We start from the raw sequence: 16,315 nt of genomic DNA, 5'->3' as shown, positions 1-16,315 counted from the left end.
CTTTTAAAGCAAAGCTTTCTACCTCTACCAGCCAACGGTTCTTTAGTGGCGTTCGGGACAAGAAACTCCCAACGCGGCTGCAGAGGGAACGGTGGTTTTCCCTCACGGAGCAGTGTAGCTGGCGCGGCGAATTTACCCAGCGTTCCCCGCGCGCTCACGCCAGCGGCCGCATCGGCGCTACCCGGCTTTGTCGTCTGCTTTAGCGACGGTTGTTTTGGGCCTGTTTAGGAGCAGCTTCGCGTCCATTGCGTACTTCCTTGGCCCGGCTTGATTAAATTGTTCGACAGCTCCTCCAGGGTAACCCGCACCGGACGGAACTCAGTGGTCGTACGGCAAAGATACGTTAAAGATTGGTTTGCAGGGCACGAAAACAAAATGTAGAGACCACATACAGACATCTGGCCGCTAGAGAAACGCTACCTTTTGCGCACTGCTTGCCACGAATGGGACTCCGTTTTCTAAATATGTGAATACAAATTCGGTTGTATTTTAACAGGTATTACAAAAGGCAAAAGGAGCAACTGGTTCTGATAAATATCGATTATAAGAGTGCCCTCAGCTTTCTCGCAATTCTCAAACTTACTAACCTAACTAGTTTAAATCGGTAAAAATCGGAATAACTAACCTCACATGCCGAATTGTTTCGGTGTCCGCGCTTGTGTCACGCGGTGATGTAGCCCCGAGCTATTACAGAACGCGTTTCACGCCGCGGCCTTTGTTGGTTCCCGTGTGCATTGCCGAGGGCTGGCGTGGCTTATTCGGTGAATTTGACTTTTTTTTTTCGAGGGTTGCTATGAATGCTGTCTTGGTGTCTAGCTAGGTAAGGTGTGCCAACGTTCATAGGTTACTTAGTCGCGTAAAAGTACACATAAACGTTCTTTGAGCGCTGTTTTGATTGGCGTCCGTCACCTAGTTTTCTCTTCAAGTGTTTCGTCCAACATGAAGCTGTTCGACGGCTTTAGTTTTATTCTGTTTCTCCGTACTCGATTACTGCGGCAGTGCATTGAATATGACATAATTGTGTATGCATTCGTATGTTTCTAAAGCATTTTTTCGAAGCGTTCCTTTCCAGCGTACACTAAAATATTTATTTTTATTTTTATGAATACAAATGGTTGTAATAACATTGCATAGGTATCGACGTCGTTTTTTTTTTTTTTTGCCTCTTCTTCATTTTTTGACGTACGATGAAAAAGCTGCACCGTCAGCATTTTCAGCTGACCTACAGCTGACGCAGTCAGTGCGCGTTATCAGCTGTTGCCTGTTCGGTTCGTGCTAATCTATTTAACAGGGTTACCGGCGCATGCAGACGGGGACGCAGAAGAAAGAAACGACAGGGCAAGGCGCTGATGAACAATAGGCAATTAGTTTTTACAGACGATAGTCTTTCTTGGGCTACTTAAACGCAGAAATTTTTGTCTGTATGTATGTCTGTCTTTCTGTGAATCAATTCAGCCAGCCGGCCAAAGTGAAACAGATGCTGCGCAATAGGTTTATATACCCACACCCAAATCTAAACGTCGAACTCCGGTGACAATGTTCATACTTGTCAACATTGCAGAAGAAGAACAATACATCACGCAAATACGAGGTAAAAAATTAGAACATAAGTGATATGTGCAGTGTTCCTTTATAAAAAAATTATGGATGCTTGATTTTTGCGATAGAAAATTTTACATACTCATCAGAAAAAAAATCACTCCGTCGCCTGCCGTCGTACGCGCCACTATAGCTTCTGGCGGAATTTCAAGAAATCAAACGGCAACAGTTACGAAATGTTCCACTAGATAGGTCCCATGTTCCGCTTGGAACGCGCGTGGAGTAGGGAAACGTGGTTCTATAACCGTTGAAGTAGGGCGCCTCGATTCACCCGCGTCTCCGCCGTACGGCAGCGCTGGCATCGAGGCACCCGTCTTGGAGCAGTAGGACTCGGTAAATTTAGATTTACTCGACCAAACCTCTAGCATGTTCACCTTGGGAGGAGCGCGAAGGGAGAGGTACAGTATGAGAGTGGAGCGGGAAAGCGAAGGGAGGCATTTAATTGGCAAATTTCGACAAAAGACTGTAGTCTTTCGTCGATATTTGCAACAAAAGAAGCAGATACGCGGCCATTTTTTTCTTACAAAGGACACAGCACGACTCATCACGGAGACGCTACAGGTAGGCAGTTTTGTCTTCTGTAAGACGTCCACACCTTCAGAGATGTACCTTTCTTTTTCGCACTCTTGAGTGGCGGTCCCCCCAACCTTGCGCACCAGGGCCACAAGTTGAGCCGCAGTCTCCTCAGGCTCCACCGCAAACTTTGGTCCTTTGCTGAGGACACTTACCACATCACTGGGAAGATGCAAATCTTCGATGGTGTGGGCAGGATTGGTTCAAGGATTTATACACCCCCCCCGTAACACCACCCCAACACCCTCCCCCCCCCACCAAAAGGATCGGACCCCCCTTCCCCACCCCCCCAAAAAAATCCACAACCACGAGCACCCAGCGCAGGAATTTATACACCCACCTCCAACATCCCCCAACATCCCCCCCCCCCCGAGAAGAATTTAACCCCCCCCCCCCCCCAAATCGAAATTCTGGATAAACCCCTGGATTGGTTGCAGACGGGATCCTCCTGGGAACAATGGCTCGTACACCAGGCAGCATGTCCAGCACTCGGTTGTGGTGTCCAAGATCCGCACGCATTTCCGCCACTGCGTACAGGCACGGCTGGCCCCAACACCTTTGTGTATACGTTGAAACAGGCACGCTTTGTAGAAACGACTTCGCTCTTGCTACTCCGCTCTGGCGGCTACACAGACTGCGATTTCACGCTTCCATTGAGGAGGCAGGCCCCCAAACATTGACAGTACAGACGGTGAAAGAACTTTGTTGCGTATGCAAAAGCCGAACTCACGCGACTGGCATCTGGCGAAAGCTGCGAGCGAGATGAGGGTGCCTGGATCAGTCAAACAGCTAAAAGGTCCCAAAGAAATTGAAATGAAGTTCATTAGGATGGGCTAGTTGGCTATGCATATTAACCTGCATATAATCCTTCTGCGTCCCCGTCTGCGTGCACCGGTAGTCCTGTTAATATGCATCACCAACTAGCCCACCAAGCCATCCTCGTGTGCTAAACCTCTGCTATTAAACGCACGTGTTGCAACTGCCATACCGCGCATACAATGGACGAGAAAAATCACGCGTGCGGTAAAGAACGTGAAGCGGGGCTCGTGCACAAATCGCGAAACAATATTTAGCGCGTACACTCAGGTTTCGAAGAGCTCAAATTGAGTGATCATGCTTTGTTCGCCCGTGGAATTTTTTTCCAAGCTGGCACATAAGGCTGCTGGCGTGACCATTTTTTTCATTCTTACATTCCGCATTGCAGAATTCGTTTGGAAGCGTATGCGACATGACAATTTTTGGTTGTCCTTAGTTTTTATTAATACTCCTTCGTTCGTGTATTATTTCTGACAGATTTTCTCCAGGAAGCCTTATTTAATCCTCTCATAACTGTCATATTTATTCCTCTCACAACTGCCATGTTTATTCATTTCATAACTGCCATAACCAGGCATGCCGCCGATTTGAACCATGTATCTGGTTTAATTACTGAGGGTTGAAGTGGCAAACTTACGGTTGTGGCTCTGCATCGGACAACGCAGAAAACGTAGCGTTCGGATAATCGGAATCAGCGTTGACAAGACTTGCACAACAAAATGTATCGCTCCAGATTTCACAGATACTGGTGTATTGAGAGTGTCTTTTGCAATGTACGTGATAGTCGCTGAGGGCGCAAACCATGGCGCAAACTGAGCCACACTTGTAATTGATTATTGCAAGCGTTTTTCCACTGCTCTTCCACGCTTTGTTTTATCTACCTGGCGTAATAGGTGCGACACACCGGGCCTATGAGGGGAACCTGAACTGTTGGGAGCTAATGAATGAATCACGCTTGTTGGTGGCGCGCCGGATACTTCACATGCTTTCGTACGTTGGAGCGCTTCCGCAAACGTTCCCTTCCATTCGGGGACGACCAACATGATCTCCGTCTGCGTCCACAATATTAAATGACACTTCTTCGTGTTTAACCTATTTTGGTAACGACGCACTTCGAGCCGCCAATGGCAGGGTTCGGCGAAACCGAAACTGGAAAACGCCAGTAGTGGAGAATGCTGCGCAAGCGCCATCTTGCTAAGGGGGTCTAACTGCTCGCCCTTTGGCCGTACGGCTGAATCGAGAGACGGACAGACAGACGGGCAGATAGACCGACCAAAATTTTGGCGTCCAAAGAGCCCAAGACAGACTATCGTCTTAAAAACTACAGCCGGTCCATTCGTGCAATCCGCTTACCGACTACCGACGCCCAAGTCACCCACGCGGCGTCAGTAACGGGAATCCAAGGTCTCACTCCAGACAGCGAGCCGTTTCAGTTTACCTTGACATATGTCACCACGCGAGTGCAGCTGTATTTCCGCTCCGCGGAATCCGTGCGCAGCTGGCGATCTATACATGTGCGATCCCTTTTTCTCTGTGTCGGAATTTGCCCGCTGCAGCGCGAACAGTCACCCTGTATCCCGTGCGCGTACTCTCGCTCAAAATAGTATCAATGAAAATCAGACCCGCACGTGACGTGCGCAGTGGAATTCAGCTGCCTGATTTAACTTGTGCTACGTCAGTCCCAGAGCAGAGCTTACATTTCTGAAAGAGGAAGCCCAAGGGATGGGCTTGCTGTGAATGACGACAGACAACGAGCAAGATCAGCTGCGTGCAACGAAATCGGCATGTCCGACGATCACGGTGCGAACGCGGTATCCCAACTCCCGCGCATAGTTTGCCCCAAAAATGAGTTCGAAGTGGCTACGGAGGACGGCGCAGCTGAAACGGAGACATTGACCGGCCTTAGCCCGGCACCGGAGTTCACTTACGTGCGGACGCCTCGAGTCAGAAGCGGAGGAGTTCTACGGACGTGCGAGAAACACATTTCGATATTTCCCTTAGTGCACACGCAATTGTGGGTGGCTGCCGCGTACGCTCTTCTGGCACCTCTGTTCCCGGCTCTGGTGAGGCCTTTCTTTCACTCTCATACGATGATTCCAAACGCTGCATGTTACGGTAACGGTAAATGGAACGTTCGGTGCATGTTATCGATGGAACGTTTAGTTCACGAAAATTATGCCAAGTAAACATTCTTCTTGAAGCGAAGCTCATACGGCTAGGGTTGCATCTACTTTTCATGTCCCTGTCATGACAACTGCCAATGTGCACGCACAGCGGTCACCACCAAAGTCTGGCGCCGTTCAAAACATGATGTGGACGTTCTTCTTGAAGCGAAGCTTATACGGCTAGGGTTGCCTGTTCTTTTTGTTTTGTTTTGTTTTTTATTGCCACTTTCAATATTTGATACAAAAGAAACTTTGAAAAAATATTTTTGGCGCCATAGGCTGTCCCTGTCCCTGTCCCATGTCCTGTCATGACAGTAGCCAGTTCCCTGTATGTGCGGCACTAGCACGCACACCGGTCACCACCAAAGTCTCACGCCGTTCAAATTATGATGTGGACTTCAAGATTGTGGTTGGAGGTCCATCTTGAGTAGATTAGTAAACAACAAGCACCATTTTTAAGATCAGAGTATGACTTAGACCTCAAGCCTACTGTTCGCGTCACTTGCATATTGATATTGATTAGATTGGTTATCAATAGGCACCGTTTTAAGGATCAGTAGAGTCAAAATAAATGCATGTGCGTGTATGTATGTGTATGTCTTAGGAACGACAGGAGTCAGCGTTCAAGCGAAATAAAATTTGCTGATACTTTTCGCACATGGCAATTCTATGTCGCGTGCTAAAAAGCTTCACCGCCCATTCACCTTCACACAGTGGAATGGCTCATCAGTGCTGTGTTCCGTAAATTTAAGTTTTAATAGGGGTTAAACATTGCAGCAAGGACTGGAATAAATATGCGGCTTTCATTCGGTAAGATTGTCGTTGAGGGCATGGAACGTGGCGATTAAAACACCGGCGGCGGTTTACAAGACGAACAAGTGTGGATAGTAGTAAAGAAACAAAAATCACGGGAAACTGTACGCGTAATCGGTTACGACTAACTTGTATACCAGTTTAAAGCAGAGCTTTACTACTTTCGTCCAGCGATTTCGTGAAGGATGGGCAAATGACCTTTTGACCGAGGACACACCCCCAGCGACACACCCCTGGAAGCGCATTGCGTGATTCACCGGGCCCGCTGTTGGCGCCTGCGGGCGCCGACAGCGTCGCCACCACGGGTCGCCACCACCGCCGCAGCGGCAGAGGCAGCCAACCACCCCTGCAGCCTCTCATGCATGCGGCGCTGGGTCGTTTCGGGCAACGTGACTCGTATCGCGCCCGGCGAAGATAAACGGTGCGTTCGGCCCGGAGAACGCCGCGACTGCCCGGCCTCCTTCTGTGTGCGTTGCACGGAACCGAACGGCTTTGAGACGTGGTTGGCAATGCAGCTAAGCCAAGGTTTAACCAAGCAAAACCAAGGCTCAACCAGACTAGGCCAAGCTTTTGCTTTGCATGTCCAAGGTGAGCTGAGCTAAGCCGCAGCCATTTTGTTTGTTTTTATGTTGAACGGCGAGAGCTGTTCGCTGAACCATGTCGGGAGATTGGGCTGTCTGTCAATTATGTATGCTGTATGATAATACGCATACAACTGTATACGTTTTATCATACAGCTGTATGATACAGCTGTATGTATGAAACGATCGGGCTGTATGGATGTATGCTGTGTATAACAAAACGCAGGTTATGAGTGACCAAAGTGCTTGAACGTGCGCCGCCATAGACGCTCTCGAAACGCTGCCACTGTCATCGTCTCCGTTGACAAGGGATATCGGCCAAAAAGCTCCAATCTGGCCCCCTCTCGGCGAAATCTAGCGTCGTGATTTGCGGCAAAGCCAACATAACAGCGGAATTTTCCCAGTTATACTCCTGCGCGAGGCTTATGCGGCACTTGTAAACCTTTCAACAGACGCATCAAAGACCGAGGAATGTGGCCATGATGTTACAGTGCCTGACCCAACAATGGAAGTCACCGGTGCACATCTCAAGAACTCCGTGCTCACCACTGCATCACAGGCGGACTGGCCTGCAACCGATTTTAACGTGTGCGACGGTGACGGTGTTGACACCGGAGGAGCCTACCAGGTTCAACAACGGCGTAAACGTAAGCAACTAAATCCTTATTCTGAACCTCCCGTGGAAACGTATGTCCTAGTCATACGCCCGCGCGCCCACGAGAATCTCAGCACTTTACCAACTAAGGACCTCCACTTCGCACTCATCTCCGCAGCACCCGCAGAGAATGTTACAAAACCTATGACGTACAGAGTTCATCCTGCGTCGAACACAATCACGGTGCTGGTCCATGACAAAAAACAAGCCGATGCCCTACTCAAACTGACGAACCTCGAAATTCGGGGTAAACAGGTTGCTGTGCAAGTCTACCAGGCTCCCGGACGAGATATGTGCCGTGGAGTGATCTATAACATCGACTGCAAAGAAAGCAAGGCTGAACTTAAGGCGGCGTTGTCGTGCAACCGTCAGAGAATACTTGACGCACGACCAATGGGCAGCCGTGGAGCATGCCTGTTGACGTTTGAGGGGCGACGCCCACCTAGATCTGTGATTTATTACGGCCGCATTTCTCGAGTCACGCTCTACGAACCCAAATCGGTCGTATGCAGTCGCTGTCATCGGTTCGGCCACAAGAAAGACGTGTGCCCTCACCAGGAAGTATGTGACACATGCGGCAAGAACCACGGAAACGATACCGCTGCCGTCACTAAATGCAAGGAAGCAAATATAATGACCTGCCGCAACTGTAAGAAGCAGGGACATGTGGCTACCGACCCAAAATGTCCGACTAAAATTAAGGCTGATGCTGAACTAGCCGCAAAGCGCCGACCACGGTCACAGACCCGAGGGAACAGATACGGTCCCCTTCGATCACCAAGCGGTGGCAGAACACCCGGACAATGCGATGCGGAGTTATCAGATCATGCCTCACTAGAGCGTACCACTACAGCGCTGCCGTCATCAGCAAATGGCGCAGCGCGCGGACAGCAGCAACGTTCGAGCAACTCGCAACCGGCGCATGTTGAGCGTAAACGGCATGTCTCCTACGCCGCGGCGACCACAACACCCAGCCAGATCGAAGAGACTACAAAGACATCAACTAGTGCTACAAAGAAACAACCTCCACTGAAGGGCATCCTGCAAGAGGAAGCCACTATTGAAGCCGAGTTGGAAAAGCTCGCGCAAGAAGCAGCTGACCTTCGACGACGACTCGAAGAAACGGAAGCGCGCCATACCGCCCTCCTCAAGCGACTCCGCGCTGCACGGCGGGAACAGCAGTACACCGGGCGACCACCTGCACAGGAGAATTCCGCTACGGCAGCGATGCAGCCAACGGGCCTGGCACAGCTGCTTCATCAACTGTTTCAACCGCTTCTTCAAGCCCAAGAAAAGCACTACCAAGCACAAGAGCAACACTTCCGTCGTCAACATGAACTCCTTCAGCGGCTTGTCACGTCCCACGCTTAGCTACGCGGCCTTGGACCTGCCGCCCGGCATTCACCCTCACCTGGTGTTCGTGAGACTGTCAGGGACAGGGTACGTGACCTTCGATCAATCTACGGACTCGACAAATACTGTTAACTGGACATGGCTCCGCCACTTATAGTGCAATGGAACTGTCGCGGACTCCGCCGTAAAATCTCCGCTTTTAGGCTTTACCTACAATCCCTCCCACACCCTCCATCTATCATACTCCTTCAGGAAACCCACGGTGTATACAACATTGCAGGGTACGATTCATTCATACAGCCCAGTATACCGACTCGCCGCGATCCCAATCCTCGTACCTATGTTGTGACATATGTCCTCCGCACATTACCAACTCACCAGGTAGATGTTTCCGCATACAACTCTATTATGTCGGAATCGGTCCTTACTATCACTCAATTTCCTGGATGCTCTATCCCACTAGTTGTCATGAATTCGTATTGGCTTCCTAAGGCGAGACCCGCTTTGGGGTGGTTAGGTAAGATCCTTCGCTCCTACCGCGATCATGCTGTTATTTGGGCTGGGGATTTTAACGCTCACCATCCTGATTGGCTCTACACATACACCTCACCATCAGGTCAACTCCTAAGGCGGGTCACTCAGCAACTCCGATTTTCTCTGCTTAATGATCTAACCAGCCCTACACGACAAGGCAATAGTTGCCAAAGAGATACGATTCCTGATCTCACTTGGGCAATAGGCTTGCCTTCGGCTATATGGGAAGTCCAGGATAATTCTCTAGGCAGCGATCATCACATTATTCACACAACTGTACCCTTGAATGGTGCTTCAATTCCGTCACCGCGAAGTGCTCGCCTCACTAATTGGAATGGTTTCCGGGAATCAATCGATACGGCTGCCATATCTGATTTAAACACCTGGAATTCTGCAATTCTCGACTCCTATGGCCATAACACCAAGCTTATTGCTCTTTCTGACACACGTCCGGCTGTTGATACACATCTTTTACGCCTTTGGGATCAGCGTCATGCGCTTATGCGCCGATGGAAGCGTAATAAGCGCAATCGCTCCCTCAAAGCACGCATCGATGATCTCACAATCGAGGCTCTAGAATATGCGCGCACTCTTGAAACATCCAACTGGCTGTCCTTCTGTGACTCTCTGAGTGGAACACTGCATACAACTCGGATTTGGCAACTTATCCGTTCCATGTCCGGGCAGGCACGGCGATCCACGCACATCACATCGTTGCGGTTGCAGACAGGTCTTAGCTTGGCTGATTTGGCTGACGAACTTCAAGCTTCCTTCTTTCCTTTTCCTTCTTTGCCTCCGCCGCCTCATCCTGTCACTTGTCCCACTCAAGAACCTATTGACGCAGATTTTACATTCGCTGAACTCCGCGCTGCACTCACCGATTGCAAACGACACACAACACCAGGACCGGACCTGATTACATACTCCCACTTAAGGAACCTTCCGGACTCCGCTCTAGAAACTCTTCTAAATTTCATCAATGAAGCATGGCGAACAGGCTGTATCCCCCCTGAGTGGAAGACTGCTAACATCCGCCCTATTCTAAAACCAGGCAAATCACTTGCTTTGAACAGTCTACGCCCAATTTCACTTACGTCCTGTGTTGGAAAACTGATGGAGCGTATGGTCCTGCATCGTCTCACTTGGCTTCTTGAACATAGCCAATTCTTTGACTGGACTATGACTGGGTTCCGCGCTCACAGGTCAACACAGGATACAATGCTGCGAATCCAACAAGAGGTGTACGCATATCCGAGCGCAGCCCAACTTAGAGCAATCGTGAGTCTAGACTTCCAAAAGGCGTTTGATGCAGTTTCGCACTCTGCAATTCTTGAACAAATCCGGATACTTACGCCTAGCTCCCGACTGTACAACTACATCCACAATTTTCTGACCACACGACTACACTCGTTGGTGTTAGAGGACTACCGCCAAACCCCCTGGACTCCTACCAGAGGAGTTCCTCAGGGATCTGTCCTTTCCCCTACTCTGTTCAATTTAGCACTTCGCCCCCTGCCTCGTATGCTACATTCCATTCCTAATCTCTCGTTTGGACTGTACGCCGATGACATAACCCTTTGGTGTTCTACCGGCAGCCCAGCTGCACTGTCCGACACACTTCAGGCTGGAATTGATGCGGTCCACTCGTTCGGGTCAAGCGTAGGTCTCACACTATCTCCGCAGAAGTCTGAGTACCTCGTGGTCACTGATGAGCGTTTGCGGGCTAAAGCTAGCGACCAACGCTCTCAAGTAGAACTCGTGATTGATGACATTCCTCTTCCACGTAAGGCCTGGCTGCGCGTCCTCGGCTTCGACCTACAGGATAATGGGAAGGCCTTAAAGTGGCTCAATCGATGTAAGGCTCAAATTACCCAACTAACTCACATAATCGGCAGGCTGACCCGACGTCGCCAAGGCCTACGAGAACACGATATTACGCGACTTGTGAACTCTCTAATATATACTCGCGTTCTTTACGCACTGCCGTACGTAAAATTAACGTCATCGCAACGATCCCAGCTTGAGCGGCTCCTCCGGCCTGCCACCCGCCTGGCTCTAGGGGTACCTAGATATACCCCCCTCGCTAAGTTGGAGGCTGCTCAGCCGTTCGCATCATTGTCAGATCAAGTTGATCTTCATTTGGCGGCACAACACACTCGTCTCCAGCTTACTTGGCATGGGCGTCTTCTCCTATCCTCACTTCATTACGAGGTAGCTTCGTTACCCGAAATTACAGCGACATACCCCCCTTGGTATCCACTCCCTCGCATAAAAGTTCCTACCATTCCAATCAATGTATCCGCAACCTCGCATGCAGGACGTCGTCGAGCTCGAATATGCACTCTTCGCTACCGATATGGTGATCTAGCAACAGTGACGTACACAGATGCCTCCTTCTCATCCAAAGACGCACGCGGGGTCACAGTAGTTGTTCCTCCTACCCAGCCGCCCTTGCAGAAAAGATACTCGGCCGTTCCTTCCGTCCTGTCTCTAGAGGCTCAAGCAATAACTGACGCAATCTTATCGTTAGCCACTCCTGGTAACCACGTGATCCTCAGCGACAGTCAGGATGCTCTGCGCTTGTTCCAGGAGCAGACGCTTCCCATCAATATTATGCATGCACTCCACACTCATCTGGCCAAACACACTGGTACTAGCTACGTGCTGGACTGGGTTCCTGGTCACGCAGGCGTTCCGGGCAACGAGCTGGCGCATCAGCTCTCCCGTGCTCCGTCCCAACCGGGAGACTCGGAGACGCCCTGGCCAAATCCTTTCCACCCACCCACGCAAGCGCGACAAGCCCGTCTCCATCGACACCAGACTGTGCAACAGTTAATCAGGGATAGGCAGACTCTTCCGTCTCCCTCTCACCTGTTACCCCGGGCAGATGCTTGTCTTATCCGGCAAGCGCAAACGGACAGCCTTCCAACTCCACACATACTGCATCGACTACAAGGCCATCGCAGCCCTGCGCGGTGCTCCAAGTGCTCTGGCTTTCCCAATACGCCGCATGTTCTTTGGGACTGTTCTGGTTCGCAACCATCACTCGCAATTCATCTTAAATCCCTTACACCTCCTCCCTCTTCTCTCCAAGACTGGCTCGCGCCACCGGAGGGAACAGACCGAGTGGCCTGGTGGCGAGCTTTGGTGGCTCACGTTCGTCAGGTTCTCCCGTCTGTATAGATAATTTTGTTCCTTTCAGAACCCCGGACTTTGGGGGTCTTTTTCTTTGTTTTTTGTGTGTCAATAAAGTTTACCAACAACAACAACAACAAGACAATAACTGACAGATCGTCACACAGGGTGTGCTACAACATTTAGTGACGTCACCGCAGGACCTTCTCAGCGTAACCCGAAGTATAAGCCTGCATATGTATGTCGCTGAAAAACACCACACATCTGCGATCGTCTGCGTAAGAATTCATGGGCGACCTCACGCCACGCGCAAGGACTCGGTGCCACACCTCAATATAGAATAACAAAATGTCTTAATAAGAGGCCCTTGGGTGCTCATATTTCTATAAAGGATATTCATCTGTAAAATTTGTCTTCACGTCAATGCATTCGGTTATAGTTGTGCAGCCGACTTGAAAGAGACTCGGAGTATAGCGCTCCACACACGGGGTCCAATGGAGGTATCCAATAAATGCAACCCCTTCGTGGACATAACAATTCCTTTTAAAGGGGCACTGAAGTGATATGTAAACATTGCGGGATTACTTGCGCAAATTGTAGTCCGAAGTCCCCAGACCATGTTTCGACCACCCTGGGCGCGTTTACGCGATTTTATTTAGTAGAAAAATTAATTCGAAAATGCTGTCCTCCTCTCTTTACGCTCGCCCATATTCTGCGGCGTTTTCGTGTGACGTCGACAGGAGCCGAGCTCGCAATTGGCTGCGCTACTGCACGGCTCCCCTGCCTTCAGACAGTCAGTCGGCCCAGCGTTTCGTCCGCCGGCCGCCGACGGGTCGTCGCAATTCGTTCGCTCAGTTGAAACGAAGCCAGGACACGTTTGTGAATGGTAGAATCTGCCTTTCTTTACTTGTTTAGTTTGTACACTGTATCTAGCTCCAAGTCAAGGTCGCTTCACACAAGCGCTGCACAAGCGCACATGCGACGCTTCGCTGACTGGTACGCCAGTAGGAAAATATAAGGCCTCTTGAAGGCGGGAGAAGAGTCAGCGAAGTCAATATAGGTACTAAGGAAATAAAATCAACTGATATTTTTACCGTACAGCGTAAAACTAGGGTGCGGGAAGCACTTTTTTGCGCTGGGCGAACAAGCACAGCGGTCAGCAGCACGACTACGCATCTGCGAACGCTTTTCCGTCTACGAAATGCAATTGCTAGACGTGAGCTATTGTGGAAACTCGGGCGACGCTTACTGCCCGAGCGCAATACAACAAATAGTCACCTAAGCTGCTTGAAATGCCAAAACTAAATAAAAGTGTAAACTGCTTGTACAATATATACCCTATATTACCAAGGCCAGCGGAGCCCGCTCCCTGGCCTATTGGTTTGGGGCGCTAGATATGCCACCGCAAGTATTTTGCAAGTCAGGAGTTCGAATCCCCGCGGGTACGTTCTTTTTTTTTCTGTAAGTTAACTTTTTCGTTTTCCGCCGATGTTTTCTATATTGAGTTCACCTTTTTTTGGGCCGCAACGTTCATGGCTCCACGAACTAGTTCACAAAACGCGCGCAGGCTGGCACTGGCGCGCTAGCGAGTTCTCGTTGGCGTGCTGTTGCCATAAGCACCGACTGCTTGCAGGCAGTGGGCACAGGCCAGAATGAACAGACCCTTGGCCTGGTGCGAACACGCTTTTTACGATACAGGCATGAGGGAGGCAAGCTCCAAATATGGGGGAAAAGCGCATGACATTTGGGCGTCTGCGGGTACGCGGAGGGCGTTCATGCACTGCGTAGGTTTCGGCTAGTGAATACTACGATTCCAAGCCGTCCTAGGAGGCTTATCTTTATGCATTTTTACAGCTGACAACATGGCAGAAGCGCGGTACGATGATTACTGAGTTATTGAGAATGCCCATCCAACAACGCCAACGGTTGTGTTTTACAGAACCGAAACCGAAACTTGTTTGGTTGTCACCTTGGGCATCGTCCAATCACGGTGCCCGCTCCTCCTAACGTCACAGCTTTAGTTGGTGCGGCCGCCGCAAACCGCGCATGGTAGTTTTTCTTCTTTCGCGCTTTGTAAAATAATTACCGATTTGTCAATCGTAAAAACGATTAAAAGTGTGCTAATTTGAGCCAGTCTACGCAGTGCAAGCAAAAACGGGAGCTTGACAAATTCCCTTCAGTGTCCCTTTAAGTGCAGAGCACTTCATGGGCCCGTCTTGTCGTCTTAGCTGGCTAACGGTCGAAGCGATTGCCGGAATCAGGCGGCGCAGCGAGATAACGGACCCAAGTAGAGCCTTCTGTGCCGGCATCGGGGGGTCACGCTAAGGCTTCGAAAACCACGCGGTTTAAATAGCCATCACCGTTTGAACCTCGTGAAGCGCTGGCGCTTGTCATACGCCTCCCCGTCGTTTAGTGCAAAGAAAGCTGCAGGTATACGTTTCTGGCAAAATCTATGTATATAACCGGCAGGCCTGCGTTCATTTAGTTAGGAACGCTCGTTCGGTTGGTTTTTACGATAGTTGAAAAAAGCGGCCGCGCAAGAAAAAAGTGGAGCGTTCCAAATGCCACAGAAAGGCTCCAGCCGCGCAAGAAAAAAATGGCGCGTTCGAAATACCGCCGAAAGGCTCCAGCCGCGCAAGAAAAAATGGCGCGTTCGAAATGACGCAAAACAGCTCCAGCATACGAAATTAAAGCAAGCACAAAAAGGACAGAACTCCCGCTGGCGCAGTTTCAGGCAGGGGGCGCGCGCGCTAGCACTGCGAAGGCGGGAAATTTGAAATGCACTGAGCGGCAGCAGTGAGCGGATAACGGCACTGCAGCCCATTATGGCGAATCACTGCTCTGTACTTCCGACAGCTCTCACATTGAGTGGAACGGATTTATTTTTTTTATTTACTCAGTCTATAAAATTAGGTGTAAATACTGTAGCAACTGTCCCCCCCCCCCTTTTTTTTTGCATGTTTGTGTGCGCTGTGACCGTTTGGTTAGTTTTTTAGTTTTTTAATTTCGAATTGTTTCTTGGTGACGAGAAAGCTAACGATGGTTTGCAAGAGTACAAATCTGTTTCGAAAGCGTGATCCTAAGAAATGCTAACAATGTAGTTATAACCAATGTTGATTGATTGTATTTTTTGTTTGTTTGTGTCTGTTTGTCTCTGTTTTTCAGTTTGTCTTTTCTGCTTTGTCTCTTTTTCTCTACTTTTATTTTTTTTTATTTCTCTATTTTTCTTTTTCCTTTTTTTTATTTCTCTGTATTCAGTTATCGCTGTCACTGAGCACTTTTGACAGTAGTGATGACCGCTGCTGCGGGGCGACGCCGCACGAGCCCACCTGTTGGCTTTGGCGCGCCCATTTCACCTCTGTATGTACTCCTCGATAATAAACAAATTACTATTATTATTTTTTCCTTTCAACCCTGCGGCCACCCGATCACGTCTGCCGATGCGTCACGCATACACTGGAAACAGTTTTTCTCCTCCATACTGATATTTCGCGAGTCCAACCGATTCTGCAGTTTCGGAATATTTGGCCGTTACTCCATTTTGCCAATCAAAGAAAAATCAAAACAAAAAAAGTGGTCTAGAACGTTCATTTTCATTTCTGTATTTCGTAACGGAAGATGATGGGTGTAACATTAAGGGGCAAGAAGAGAGCGGAGTGGGTCAGGGAACAAACGCGTGTTAGGACGTATTAGTAGAACTTGAAGAAGAAATGGGCGTGGGCAGGGCATGTAATGCGAAGGCAAGACAACCGTTGGTCATTAAGGGTAACGGAGTGGGTCCCTAGACAAAGCAAGCGTGGCAGGGGGCGGCAAAAGGTTAGTTGGGCAGATGATATCAAGAAGTTTGCAGGGATAAATTGGTCACAGTTAGCACAGGACCGGGGTAATTGGAGATTAATGGGAGAGGCCTTTGCCCTGCAATGGTCGTAGATAGGCTGGTGGTGATGATGATGATGATTGTCCCGTATGCGTTCCTGATATTTCATTCCTTGCTTTCTTAAAGGCCAGGGTAGGACTGTGCGAGACGATATAGCCTATTGTTACGCATGCATGTGTACTAGAAGTGATGAAGAATGAAGAATAGTTCTTTG

The 16,315-nt window shown here is 49.6% G+C and overlaps 1 protein-coding gene across 2 annotated transcripts in view; it reads left to right on the top strand.

Annotated features, from left to right (window-relative positions):
- The first annotated feature begins 4,467 nt into the window (after positions 1–4,467).
- The window catches only part of LOC144151757 (MFS-type transporter SLC18B1-like), a 67,297-nt gene continuing 55,449 nt past the window's right edge, over positions 4,468–16,315 (top strand). The window contains exon 1 of one of the 2 annotated variants that reach the window (XM_077682890.1): positions 4,468–5,051. In XM_077682890.1, the coding sequence (XP_077539016.1) occupies positions 4,773–5,051 (279 nt within the window). In that variant the 5' untranslated portion in view covers positions 4,468–4,772. The remainder of the gene's footprint in view (positions 5,052–16,315) is intronic. The other variant, XM_077682891.1, reaches the window with a different exon arrangement.

The sequence above is a fragment of the Haemaphysalis longicornis genome, unplaced genomic scaffold (genome assembly GCF_048455015.1).
Source record: "Haemaphysalis longicornis isolate Haplotype H1 unplaced genomic scaffold, Haemaphysalis longicornis Haplotype H1 scaffold_9, whole genome shotgun sequence".
Classification (NCBI taxonomy): Eukaryota; Metazoa; Arthropoda; class Arachnida; order Ixodida; family Ixodidae; genus Haemaphysalis; species Haemaphysalis longicornis.
The sequence above is the reverse complement of the archived record's forward strand: the minus strand, read 5'-3'. Positions and strand labels throughout refer to the sequence as shown.